We start from the raw sequence: 12,987 nt of genomic DNA on the forward strand, positions 1-12,987 counted from the left end.
TCCTGTAACAAAGGTGCGCTATCGTTTTTAGCGTGCACTAAACGCTAGAGATGCCCATATATTTCTATGGCGCTTACTATAGGATCATCAGATTAACGTACCAACCTCTAAAATGGCTATTGAGAGCCAAGCATTTTGAAGAGAGGCGGTATCGAAATCCTCGTCAATCCCAATTCTTTGGATTTTTAACTTATTTTTTCATTGTAATATTTTTTTATATCATTTATCTTAGTCTTTCCAATTCTATCTTTAAGCTCAAAGTTAATACTTAGCTTTTCAGCAACCTTAAATGATGTGCTGTGGAGACCCAATATCACCGACATAGATCCATGTTTCGCATAGAGCTGTATCAAGGTAGTCTCCTATGTTTTCAGCAGCGGTTTAAAACATGTCGGTAATATTGGGTCTCCACCGCACATCATTTAATGTTGCTGAAAAGCTACGTATTAACTTTGAGCTTAAAGATAGAATTGGAAAGACTAAGATAAATGATATAAAAAAATGTTACAATGAAAAAATAAGTTAAAAAATCCAAAGAATTGGGATTGATGAGGATTTCGATACCGCCTCTCTTCAAAATGCTTGGCTCTCAATAGCCATTTTAGAGGTTGGTATGTTAATCCTGATGATCCTATAATAAGCGCCTCTGAGTGTTTAGTTATATTGAGGATATAATTGAAGCTGAGTATATTGGAAGTAATTGACTAAACACTCCCTTCACATCTTTAATTAGATGTATGCCTATATATTACTGTAATAGCAAATATTTCTATAGTCATGCTGTGTTGGTAGGTGAAGAGGGTTACGTAGGGTCGTTGGGGTAGGTATTTTTGAAGAGGTTGGTTTTTAGTGATTTCCTGAAGTTCAAGTGGTCGTGGATTGTTTTCACTTTTGGGAGGCCATTCCATAGTTGTGCGCTTATGTAGGAGAAGCCGGCTGCGTAAGTTGTTTTGTATTTCAGTCCTTTGCAATTTGGGTAGTGTAGGTTTAGGTAGGATCTTGATGATCCGACTCTGCTTCTTATTGGTAGATCTATGAGGTCTATCATGTATCCTGGGACTACGCCATATATGATTTTGTGGACTAGAGTGCAGATTTTGAAGCTCCACAGCCCTGTTATGTACAGACTGTCTGTAAAGGAAAACAGGCACCTGCTTCCCTGTATAGAATACCTCTATAATCGGCTACATGTACGTATATGAACTTAGGCGCAAGCACTTCTGACAGCCATAGAGCTGCTGTAAAGTTTGTGCCTAGATTCAAGAGGTATGCACATCCTTCCCATGCTCCCCCCAGACTGCCTATGAGAATGCCACCTGTTAAATGTGCAACCATGGAAGATATGTGCATTGGATTTTTGGCATGTGCAAGCTTATGTGCAGGACGTCAGACTCACAGAAACAGAAGCCTGTGCAGCCGCGTTGCTGATCTGCAAGGGCAGGCTTCTAGTGGAATAGCAACAGAATCTCAAATAGTACCAACATTCTATCTAGAATCTCCAATAGGGAAAGGGAAATGGGACTTGATATAATGCCTTTCTGTGCATACAATCATTGTTTACATATTATAAATCCAGGTACTTATTTAATAGCTGAGGCAATGGAGGGTTAAGTGACTTGCCCAGCGTCACAAGGAGGTGCAGTGGGAATTGAACCCAGTTCCCCAGGATCAATTTCTGCTGCACTAACCACTAGGCTACTCCTCCACTCTGTCACTTATAGCAGTGATTTTGATTTCTAGAGACATTTCTTATTTGTTTGTTTGTTTAATTAAGGGAAGAATTTACATGGGCTCCCATTAAGATGTGCTATTTTACTGTTAACCCCAGTTGTTAATAACTAGGTTATAACATGTCGTAACAGTAGACCATGTTGATAATTATACCCCTGACTGTGAAGAGTTTCAATCTCTGTAACCTGAGCTTATATTGTGATGTCATAACACCTCATTCCACCAATAAGAGCCAACCTCATCAGTGATGTCACAATGGCTTGATTGTCCTTTACTTGGCTCACTTTTGTTACATAGAGGGGGAGAGGGAAAGGGACTTGATATATCGCCTTTCTGTAGTTTTTGAAACTACATTCAAAGCGGTTTACATAGTATATACAGGTACTTATTTATACCTGGGGTAATGGAGGGTTAGGTGATTTGCCCAGAGTCACAAGGGCCCGCAGTGGGAATCAAACCCAGTTCCCCAGGATGAAAGGAAGGTTGCTCGGTCCTAATACTCTGGAGTTTAGGGACTAGAGACCACGAGGAGGTAGCTAAGATCAGCGAGACTGGACTGAATGTCACGTTCCCACAGAGTTATTATCAACAATATGGAAACATTAAGGGGTCCTTTTACTAAGCTGTGGTAAAAAAGGGGGCCTGCGCTAGCATCAGCGTGTATTTTTCACACGTGCCGAAGCTCCCTTTTACCGCAACAGGTAAAAGGCTGTCTTTTTTTCGGGAAAAGAAATGGCCGTGTGGTATGTGAGCCATTTGCCGCAGGGCATTTCAGGGGGGGGGGGGATCACTTACTGCCACCCATTGAATTGCGGTAAGGGCTCCCATGCTAACCCAGCGATAACCCAGCAGTGCATGGCGCTGCCCGATTACTGCTGGATATGCACTGGCACTACAAAATTTAAAATATTTTTGTAGTACCGAAAATGGCACGCACTGGGGGTGGGAACCGCCACCAGGCTCCTGCAGAAGCCCGGCAGTAATTCCGGATTGGCACGCGCCAACCCTTTAGAAAAGGGCCCCTAAATGAATGCAAAGCAGAAGATGATGTGATATTCACATTGACCAGGTTACAGACCTGGAATGAGAACGTTTTTGGGATTCTAGAATACATTTCTATTTTCTTTTTCAGGAGCAAGAGGATCCAAACAAGTTGGCGACCAGTTGGCCAGACTACTACATAGACCGCATCAATTCCATGGCTGCAGTAAGTAACCCAATTTGAGTAAATGCTGCGACAATCCCACTGTTACTGGCTTCCTGGGGCAATCTCAATACTATGCATGGGCAGCCATCATCGATATTTTAAGGTCCAAGTGCCAGTTGAAATGGGAGGGGTCCGGTGTTATATTTAAGTTCTTGGGTTGATGTTGGTTGAGTTTGGTAAACGAGTTTAATTTAATTGATCTAACTTTTGGGCTATGTTTAGTTTTAATCTTAGACTGAAATTTGCATCTGATACCACTTGTTCATTTGCAGAATCCTAGTACTGTGTTTCAGCTCGATAGAATGAAAGTTACGGCAGCAAAGGGCACCAAGGAATTCAGTATTAAGGCCATCCACTGGAGAGCAGAGCAGGTCCAGGCCATGCTGGATAGTAACGTAGCAAAATAAAAAAAAATAAAAAAAGCCAGAGAATGATACAGTGGAGATAACAAAACAGTGAAAGGGTTGACCCCAAAATTGTTCTACAATGAATTATTCATTAGAAATTTTTTTTTGTTTAAATATGATATTATAAATATGTGAGAATCATAGAGAAGTTCTCAGAGTATAAACTCACCCAAGCGAGGCTACACCGAAGTGAATAACGTCTCTAACGGTGGACAAGTTTCTCGATCGTAGAGCTTCTCTTAATTTTTAATCAAATGCACCCACGTGCTATAAGTGATTCCCAAAAAACAATGTTCGTGAAAATTCTCTTATCACTAAATTTAAAGAACAAGTAAGTCAGTCCTGTCACTGGCTCCAACAAGCCTCTTGCACACAAAGAAATATGTTTATATACTTGTGAGTGTGCTACAGTCAAAGACACTGCCTGTTTAGTATGCAGTAGCTATTATAAACAAAAACTGAAAAATCTCAAAGGCACTTAGTAGTAGATGTCACTACAGAAAAACCAATTGACCTGGTTAGTTCCTGCAGTGGAGGAGTAGCCTAGTGGTTGGAGCACCAGGCTTGACATTTAGGGATGCCCAGTTCAAATCCTCCCCCCCCCCCCCCCCCCCCCCCCCGTGATCTTGGGCAAGTCACTTAATCCTTTATTGCCTCAGGTGCAAGAATAGATTGTGAGCCCTCCAGGAACAGGAAAATGCCTAGTGTACTTGAATGTAACCAGTGGCGTAGGAAGGGGGGGCAGGGGGGCGGTCCGCCCCGGGTGCACGCCGCTGGGGGTGTCGGCTCCGCGCTGGCGCACTGCCCTCTCTGCCCCAGAACAGGTTATTTCCTGTTCCGGGACAGAGAGACCAGTGAACCAGCGCGGAGCCGACACACCCCAGCAACGTGCAGTCGGGGCGGATCGGCCCTCCCGCCCGTCCCTCGCCGCAGGTATGCGCTCCAGGGTTGGGGGTATGCGCTCCGGGGGGGGTGCACTCCAGCGGGAGGAGGGTGCACCGTGCTGCACCCGGGGGGGGGGGGGGGGGGAGTGCGCAGCGGCGACCCGCCCCGGGTGTCAGCTCCCCTCACTATGGCTCTGAATGTAACTCACCTTGAGCTGCATCTGAAAAAGATGCGACAAAAAAAAAAAGATGGATTTGGGAAAATGTAACGTTTTTTTCTAGGTTAAGCAGCATAAAATCTGTCTCACTGTTCTGGAAACTTGCCAGGTACTTGTGACCTGGATTGGCCACTGTTGGAAACAGGATACTGGGCTTGATGGATCACCAGTCTGTCCCGGTATGGCAACGCTTACGTTCTTATTTAAATTCCAGATAAATAATGTTGGAGGCTCTTACTGAACTGCTGTAAAATTTGCAGTTATCATGGCTTGGAAAAGAAACAGCTGAGGGCGGATATGATTGAGGTCTGCAAAATCCTGAGTGGTGTAGACTGGGTAAAAGTGAATCGCTTTTTTACTTGTTCCAAAAGTACAAAGACTAGGGGACACTGAGGGAAGTTATATGGAAATACTTTTAAAACAAATAGGAGGAAATATTTTTTCACTCAACGAATTGTAAGCTCTGGAACTTTTTGCCGAAAGATGTGGTATCAGCGGTTAGTGTATCTGGGTTTTAAAAAAGGGTTGGGCAAGTTCCTGGAGGAAAGGTCCATAGTCTGCTATTGAGACAGACATGGGGAAGCCACTGCTTGTCCTGGGATTAGTAGCTTGGAATGTTGCTACTATTTGTGATTCCAGAATCTTTGTTACTTTTTGGGATTCCGGAATCTTGCTATTTTTGGGGGGTTCCAGAATGTTGCTACTATTTAGATTCTTCCAAGTATTGAGACCTGGATTGGCCACTGTTGGAAGCAGGATACTGGACTAGATGGGCCATTGCTCTGACCCAGTATGGCTGTTCTTATGGCTTAACATGGGACTTTACTGAGCGGTAGCTGCAGATGTAATGTGACATCTTTTGGGGGCGTTGCCAGTATATCCTGGCATGTTCCACATTAACAATTTTTATACTAAACTTTACTTTTGCAATTGTCTTTCAAACTTCCAGTGTAGAAAAAGCAGCTTTCAAGTGTGATGTCACAGCTCTAACTGCTACCCTGAGGAAAGACACGAAACTTGGCCATGTCGGCAGTGCGTCTGGTCTTATCAGTCAGCCGAGCGATGTTGTATAAGTTAAGTACTTTGACATTGCACTTGAAGATGCTTTTTCTACACTGGAAGTTTGAAAGGCAATTGCAAAAGTAAAGTTTGGTGTAAAGATTTGGTCCTGTGAGGAAGAGGCTATTTTTGCATTATCGTTGTATCTATGCTTAAATATGCCAGTTGTTCTGAGGAACCCTCAAAATGTATTTATCAGTAGTAGATGTGCTGCGACGTCAGACTCAGTCCGAAAGTGGAAGGGATGCAGGCAGGCAGTTTTCAATAGCACGAGGATGGAAGAACTTCTTAAAACAAGACCTCGGCTGGGCTGGCGGGGGTTGGGGGTCCCCTGCCAGCTGAAGTAATATTTTTAAAGGCACCGGACCGGAGGAAGCGGACCTCGGCGGGGGTAGGTGACGGCGGTAGGCGGGAGAGGGTTGACGGCGGTAGGGGGGTCCAGGGCGATATCTGCGGGGGCCCAGGCCCCTGTGGCTCCACACAGATACGCCCCTGGTTTCAATAATACGGTTGGGGCCGGCCAAATCTCAACATTTAGGTCAACTACTACTACTACTACTACTATTTAGCAATTCTATAGCGCCACAAGGCATACGCAGCGCTGCACAAACATAGAAGAAAGACAGTCCCTGCTCAAAGAGCTTACAATCTAATAGACAAAAAATAAATAAAGTAAGCAAATCAAATCAATTAATGTGAACGGGAAGGAAAAGAGGAGGGTAGGTGGAGGCGAGTGGTTACAAGTGGTTACGAGTCAAAAGCAATGTTAAAGAGGTGGGCTTTCAGTCTAGATTTAAAGGTGGCCAAGGATGGGGCAAGACATAGGGGCTCAGGAAGTTTATTCCAGGTGTAGGGTGCAGTGAGACAGAAGGCGCGAAGTCTGGAGTTGGCAGTAGTGGAGAAGGGAACAGATAAGAAGGATTTATCCATGGAGCGGAGTGCACGGGAAGGGGTGTAGGGAAGGACGAGTGTGGAGAGATACTGGGGAGCAGCAGAGTGAGTACATTTATAGGTTAGTAGAAGAAGTTTGAACAGGATGCGAAAACGGATAGGGAGCCAGTGAAGGGTCTTGAGGAGAGGGGTAGTATGAGTAAAGCGACCCTGGCGGAAGATGAGACGGGCAGCAGAGTTTAGAACCGACTGGAGAGGGGAGAGATAGTCGACCTAAATGTTGAGATTGCTGGACGTAGAGATGGCCAGCTTCGGTTTTCGTCGATAATGGAAACCGAGGCCAGCCAAGGTATTTGGTCGTGGGAGGAGCCAGCATTTGTAGTGCACTGGTCTCCCTCACATGCCAGGACACCAACCGGGCACCCTAGGGGGCCCTTGCACTGGACTTTATTAATTGATCCCAGGTACATAGCTCCCTTTCCTTGGGTGCTGAGCCCCCCAAATCCCCCCCAAAACTCACTCCCCACAATTGTACACCACTACCATAGCCCTTATGGGTGAAGGGGGGCACCTACATGTGGGTACAGTGGGTTTTGGGGGGTTTGGAGAGCTCAACACTTACCACCATAAGTGTAACAGGTAGGGGGTGGATGGGCCTGGGTCTGCCTGCCTGAAGTGCACTGCTCCAGGGACCTGCATACTGCTGTCATGGAGCTGGGTATGACATTTCAGGCTGGCCAAAAAATGTTTAAAAAATTTTTTTTAGGGTGGGAGGGGGTTGGTGACCACTGGGGGAGTATGGGGAGGTCATCCCCGATTCCCTCTGGTGGTCATCTGGTCAGTTTGGACACTTTTTTGAAGCTTGGTTCTGAAAATAAATGGACCAAGTAAAGTCGCCCAAATGCTTGTCAGGGCTGGCCTTCTTTTTTCCATTATTGGCTGAGGGTGGCCATGTGTTAACCACATCCCCGTCCCGCCTTTGCTATGCCTCCAACACGCCCCCTTAAACTTTCGCCGCTCCTGCGACAGACTGCAGTTGAGGGCGGTCAAAATCGACTTTCAATTATGCCGATTTGGCCGGCCCTGAGAGAAGGGCGCCCATCTCCCGATTTGTGTCGGAAGATGGGCACCATTCTCCTTCAAAAATGAACTGGATAGTAACATAGTAGATGACGGCAAAGAAAGACCTGCACGGTCCATCCAGTCTGCCCAACAAGATATATGTGCTACTTTTGTGTATACCTGACCTTGATTTGCATCTACCATTTTCAGGGCACAGACCGTAGAAGTCTGCCCAGCACTAGCCCCGCCTCCCAACCACCAGCCCCGCCTTCCACCACCGGCTCTGCCTGCTTCATTTTCTCTCTCACTGCCATGAATGAGGAGGGAGAAGAGAGGAAGGGTTTCCGAACCTCTGACCCTAGGTTTTTCATTGACGGCATTTCCTAGCTAACCCTCTATCCTCCCCCTAAAATGTCCAGCTATAGGTCATGTGTTATAACTCTCTCTTGAGCCCTGACAAATACATTCGTCCATCCTCTGCTGTTAAACACCAACGAAGACTCCTTTCTTGGGAGAATTGTTAGGCCTGTAATTGTAGGTCTCTGACTATACCCTCAGCCCCTGTAGGGTTACCATATTTTGTCCCCCAAAAAGGAGGACACATGCCCCCAACACACACACACACCCCGCCCCACTCCCTGTTGCACCCTCGCTGCGCCCCTTATCACATTTCCCCTCCCCCCGTCACATACCCTGTCGCCCCCCCCTCCCCTTCACCCCCCCTCCCCTTACCTTACTACTGCCCTGGTGGTCTAGTGACCTCTTCGGGGCAGGAAAGAGCCCCCTCTTTCCTGCCCGGAGCGCTGCCCTGCATGCATCCTTCCTGTTGGTGATCTCGGCGCCGATTCAAAATGGCCGCCGAGAGTTGAAGTCTCGCGAGGTCACTTCAACTCTCGGCGGCCATTTTGAATAGGCTCCAAGGATCAGCAACAGGAGGGATGCATGCAGGGCAGCGCTCCGGGCAGGAAAGAGGGGGCTCTTTCCTGTCCTGAAGGCGGAAGAGTTCACTAGACCACCAGGGCAGTAGTAAGTAAGGGGAGGGGAGGGTAGCAATCTGCCCATTTGTCCGGATTTCTGGACAAATGGGCAGATTGGCAAAACCCGTCTGGTTGCCCGGACATGCCCTCAAAAAGAGGACATGTCCAGGTAAATCCGGACATATGGTAACCCTAAGCCCCTGGGTCTGGTCCTGGATTTGAAGCCAGTCTCCTGCAGGGTGGCACAATCCTGCTTATAATCGAACGAGAAAAACGCCCAAGTTCCGACCTAAATCGGGAGATGGACGTTTATCTCACAAAAACGAATAACGCGGTATAATCGAAAGCCGAACTTGGACGTTTTCAACTGCACTCCATCGCGGAAGTGTACAAAGTTGATGGGGGCATGTCGGAGGCGTGGTGAAGGCGGGACTGGGGCATGGTTAGCACCCGAACAGAGATGGGCGCCTTTCGCCATAATGGAAAAAAAGTATGCTTTTGTAGCTAGAATTTAGGGCACTTTTCCTGGACCCTGTTTTTTCACGAATAAGGCCCCAAAAAGTGCCCTAAATGACCAGATGACCACTGGAGGGAATCGGGGATGACCTCCCCTGACTCCCCCAGTGGTCACAAACCCCCTCCCACCCAAAATATGCCGTTTCACAACTTTTTATTTTCACCCTCAAATGTCATACCCACCTCCCTGGCAGCAGTATGCAGGTCACTGGAGCAGTTATTAGGGGGTGCAGTGGACTTCAGGCAGGTGGACCCAGGCCCATCCCCCCCACCTGTTACACTTGTGCTGGTAAATGGGAGCCCTCCAAACCGCCCCCCAAACCCACTGTATCCACATGTAGGTGCCCCCTTCACCCCTTAGGGCTATAGTAATGGTGTAGACTTGTGGGCAGTGGGTTTTGAGGGGGATTTGGGGGGCTCAACACACAAGGGAAGGGTGCTATGCACCTGGGAGCTCTTTTACCTTTTTTTTGTTTTTGTAAAAGTGCCCCCTAGGGTGCCCGGTTGGTGTCCTGGCATGTGAGGGGGACCAGTGCACTACGACTCCTGGCCCCTCCCACGAACAAATGCCTTGGATTTATTCGTTTTTGAGCTGGGCGCTTTCATTTTCCATTATCGCTGAAAAACAAAAACGCCCAGCTCACAAATTGTCGAATAAAACATGGACGTCTATTTTTTGTGAAAATACGGTTCGGTCTGCCCCTTCACGGACCCGTTCTCGGAGATAAACGCCCATGGAGATAGACGTTTTCGTTCGATTATGCCCCTCAATGTCTCCTGCACACATTCTCCTGAGAGGATAACCCTTGTGAAGCTGACAGCACAGTGAACTCGAGGGAGTGGGTTTTGCAGTATATAATGTCAAAGGAAGGGATGGGATTTTATATATCGTCTTTCTGTGATTGGTTACATATTTTTTTATAGGTGCTTATTTTGTACCCGGGGCAATGGAGGGTTAAGTGTCTTGTCCAGAGTCATAAAGATCTGGAATGGGACTTAAAACCCAGTTCCCCAGATTCTCAGGCCACTGCGCCAACCATTAGGCTACCTGAAGGCCCAACCTTGTCACCTCTGGAAAGAAAGGCCACATCTGCGAGTGCCCCAGAAAGAGGATGAAAAACGGCCTGTCAGCTGAATTTGTTTTTCCAGATCAGAAGCCCTGGCATGGTACATTGCGTTGGCATAAGATGAGAAGGTTTGCCTCTGTGGCGTTCTGTGTCATTTTGCCACATGACAGGAAATGACTGGTTCTCTCAGCGAGCGGATTTTGACTTTTCAGCGTGCAGCAGAAGACTGCGGGCCCTCTCTTTCCCCAGAATAACATCTGGCCCCTGCACCAGCTGTGCAGTGGTTATTACTGGCCACAGAGCGATGGCTCTTGTAACAGGGGGAGGGGTCTGACTTCTCACATGCCGTCTTTCTCACTGATGCTGCATCGCAGTGTGAATATCGGTGTCACAGATCCTCGTAAAGCTGATGAGGAAACTTCGATTGATACAAAACACAGCTGCGAGGTTGATATATCAGGGCTTAAGATATGATTAGGTTAAGTTTTTAAATTGTGCTGACTTTGCATGGAGATGTGCCTGAGAATTTCCCTAATATAGGGGTCCTTTTACTAAAGTGCACTGAAAAATGGCCTGCGATAGTGTACACGCATGTATTGGGCGCACACAGAATTATTTTTTAGCGCACCTACAAAAAATGCCTTTTGGGGGGGGGGGGGGGGGGGGGGAAATGGACATGCGGCAGAATGAAAATTGCTGCTCGTCCATTTTGGGTCTGAGACCTTACCGCAAGCCATTGACCTAGTGGTAAGCTCTCATGCAGTAACTGGGCAGTAATGGTCTACGTGCTTCAAATTCCACTTGATGCACATAGCTGCCGTGCATCAGAAAATAAAAAATATTTTTCAGATGCGCATAGCGCAGGGGTGTAGCCAGACTTCGGCGGGAGAGGGGTCCAGAGCCCGAGGTGAGGGGGCACATTTTAGCTGTCTGGTACCTTTGCTGGCGGGGGTCCCCAACCCCCACCAGCTGAAGTCTTCTTCTCCAACACGGCCGCATTGCAGATCAGCAACGCGGCCGCGCAAGCTTCTGTTTCTGTGAGTCTGACGTCCTGCACGTACAGGACGTCAGACTCACAGAAACAGAAGCCTGCCCTTGCAGCTCAGCAACGCCTTGTTCCATTATGGCTGAAAAACGTCCAAGTGTTAGGAACGCCCAGATCCCACCTTTTAACACGGCCGTGACACACCCCCTTGTGATTTGAACGCACTTCTGACGGACTTCGTAGAAAAGCATTTTAAAAATTGGTTTTGAAAATACCATTTTGGACGTTTTTCTCTTTTGAAAATGAGCTCCTTTGTGTCTGAGGAACTATAAATGCTGACCAGGAATTTTTTTAATTTGTGGGCCGGATTCTATTAGTGGCGTAGCGCCGATTCCCATGTCCTAACTTTGGGCGCTAGACTTACACCTGCTGAAACCTGGCGACCAATTTTGGCACGGAGACACACGGGGCCCTTTTACTAAGCAGCGGTAGGGCTAACGCACAGGTAGCATGCGCCAAATCAACATTACCACCCGGGTAGCGGGGGCGCCATTCAGCTAGCGTAAAGTTAGATGTGCAGCTGTGGACTTACTCTAGCGCTGTATAATGAGAGTTGTGCAGGGCCGCCGCCGCTGCTGCCCCTCCACCCCCCCTCCGTCCACCACCGGGCCGGGCCTCCTGCATTGAAATCACAGCACCTCTCACTTCCGTGTGAAAGCGCAGCAGGGCAGCAGATCGCTTCCCTTTGGGCCTCCTTCTCTCCCTGTGTCCCGGAGGTGAGAGGCGCTGTGATTTCAATGCAGGGGGCCCGGCCCGGTGGCAGACGGTCGACGACGGAGCGCAGGTGGGACTGCGGCGCCAGGCCCCCCTTGGAGGCCTGGGCCCATGGAATTTTGCCCCCCCCTGCCCCCCCTCTCGACGGCCCTGGAGTTGTGCACAATTCCTGATTTAGAATTTGCATTTAGCCCAGTTCCATTAGGTGATCTGTAGAGAACTAGCCCCTTTTAAGTCAGAGGGAAAAAACTTTGGATCGATTAGGCTGGTTGAATCACAGTTATCAATAACAGTCCGAGGAACTTAAACTCGGTGAGAAAAGGATTTTCTCACATGCTGAAAGTCAGTGATGGAAAGAGTGTTTCTTCCAGTCAGGGAGGGTGCTTGGGGGGGGGGGGGCGGGACATCATCTCAGCACATATTATCTAGATTGTAAGCTCTTTGAGCAGGGACAGTCTTTTCATGTATGGTGTACAGCGCTGCGTATGCCTTGTAGCGCTATAGAAGTGATAAATAGTAGTAGTAAACCACTCGCCTCCACCTACCCTCCTCTCTTCCTTCCCGTTCACATTAATTGATTTGATTTGCTTACTTTATTTATTTTTTGTCTATTAGATTGTAAGCTCTTTGAGCAGGGACTGTCTTTCTTCTATGTTTGTGCAGCGCTGTGTATGCCTTGCAGCGCTATAGAAATGCTAAATAGTAGTAGTAGTAGTAGTAATGTTGAAGCCTACCCTTGCAGATCAGCAACGCGGTCGCGCAAGCTTCTGTTTCTGTGAGTCGTGCAGGACGTCAGACTCACAGAAACAGAAGCCTGCGCAGCCGCATTGCTGATCTGCAAAGGCAGGCTTCTAGATGGAATGTTGCTAGTGGAGGAGTAGCCTAGTGGTTAGTGCAGTGGAACATGGGATGTTGTTACTATTTGAGATTCTGGAATGTTGCTATTACTTGAAATTCTACATGGAATGTTGCTACTATTGGAGATTCTGTTGCTACTATTTGAGATTCTACATGGAATGTTGCTACTATTGAGATTCTGTTGCTACTATTTGAGATTCTACATGGAATGTTTCTATTCCACTAGCAACATTCCATTTTTAGATGTGAGCTCTTTGAGCAGGGACTGTCTTTTCGTGTATGGTGTACAGTGCTGCGTATGCCTTGTAGCGCTATAGAAATGATAAGCTGTAGTAATATTGGACTGCTTTA

The 12,987-nt window shown here is 47.5% G+C and overlaps 1 protein-coding gene across 2 annotated transcripts in view; it reads left to right on the forward strand.

Moving 5' to 3' along the window:
* Positions 1 to 12,987, forward strand: part of DAAM2 (dishevelled associated activator of morphogenesis 2) — a 482,413-nt gene that overhangs the window by 265,193 nt on the left and 204,233 nt on the right. For both annotated transcript variants that reach the window (XM_030195775.1, XM_030195776.1), the window contains exon 4: positions 2,864 to 2,938. In XM_030195775.1, the coding sequence (XP_030051635.1) occupies positions 2,864 to 2,938 (75 nt within the window). The remainder of the gene's footprint in view (positions 1 to 2,863; positions 2,939 to 12,987) is intronic.

This window comes from Microcaecilia unicolor, chromosome 3, assembly GCF_901765095.1.
Source record: "Microcaecilia unicolor chromosome 3, aMicUni1.1, whole genome shotgun sequence".
NCBI lineage: Eukaryota > Metazoa > Chordata > Amphibia > Gymnophiona > Siphonopidae > Microcaecilia > Microcaecilia unicolor.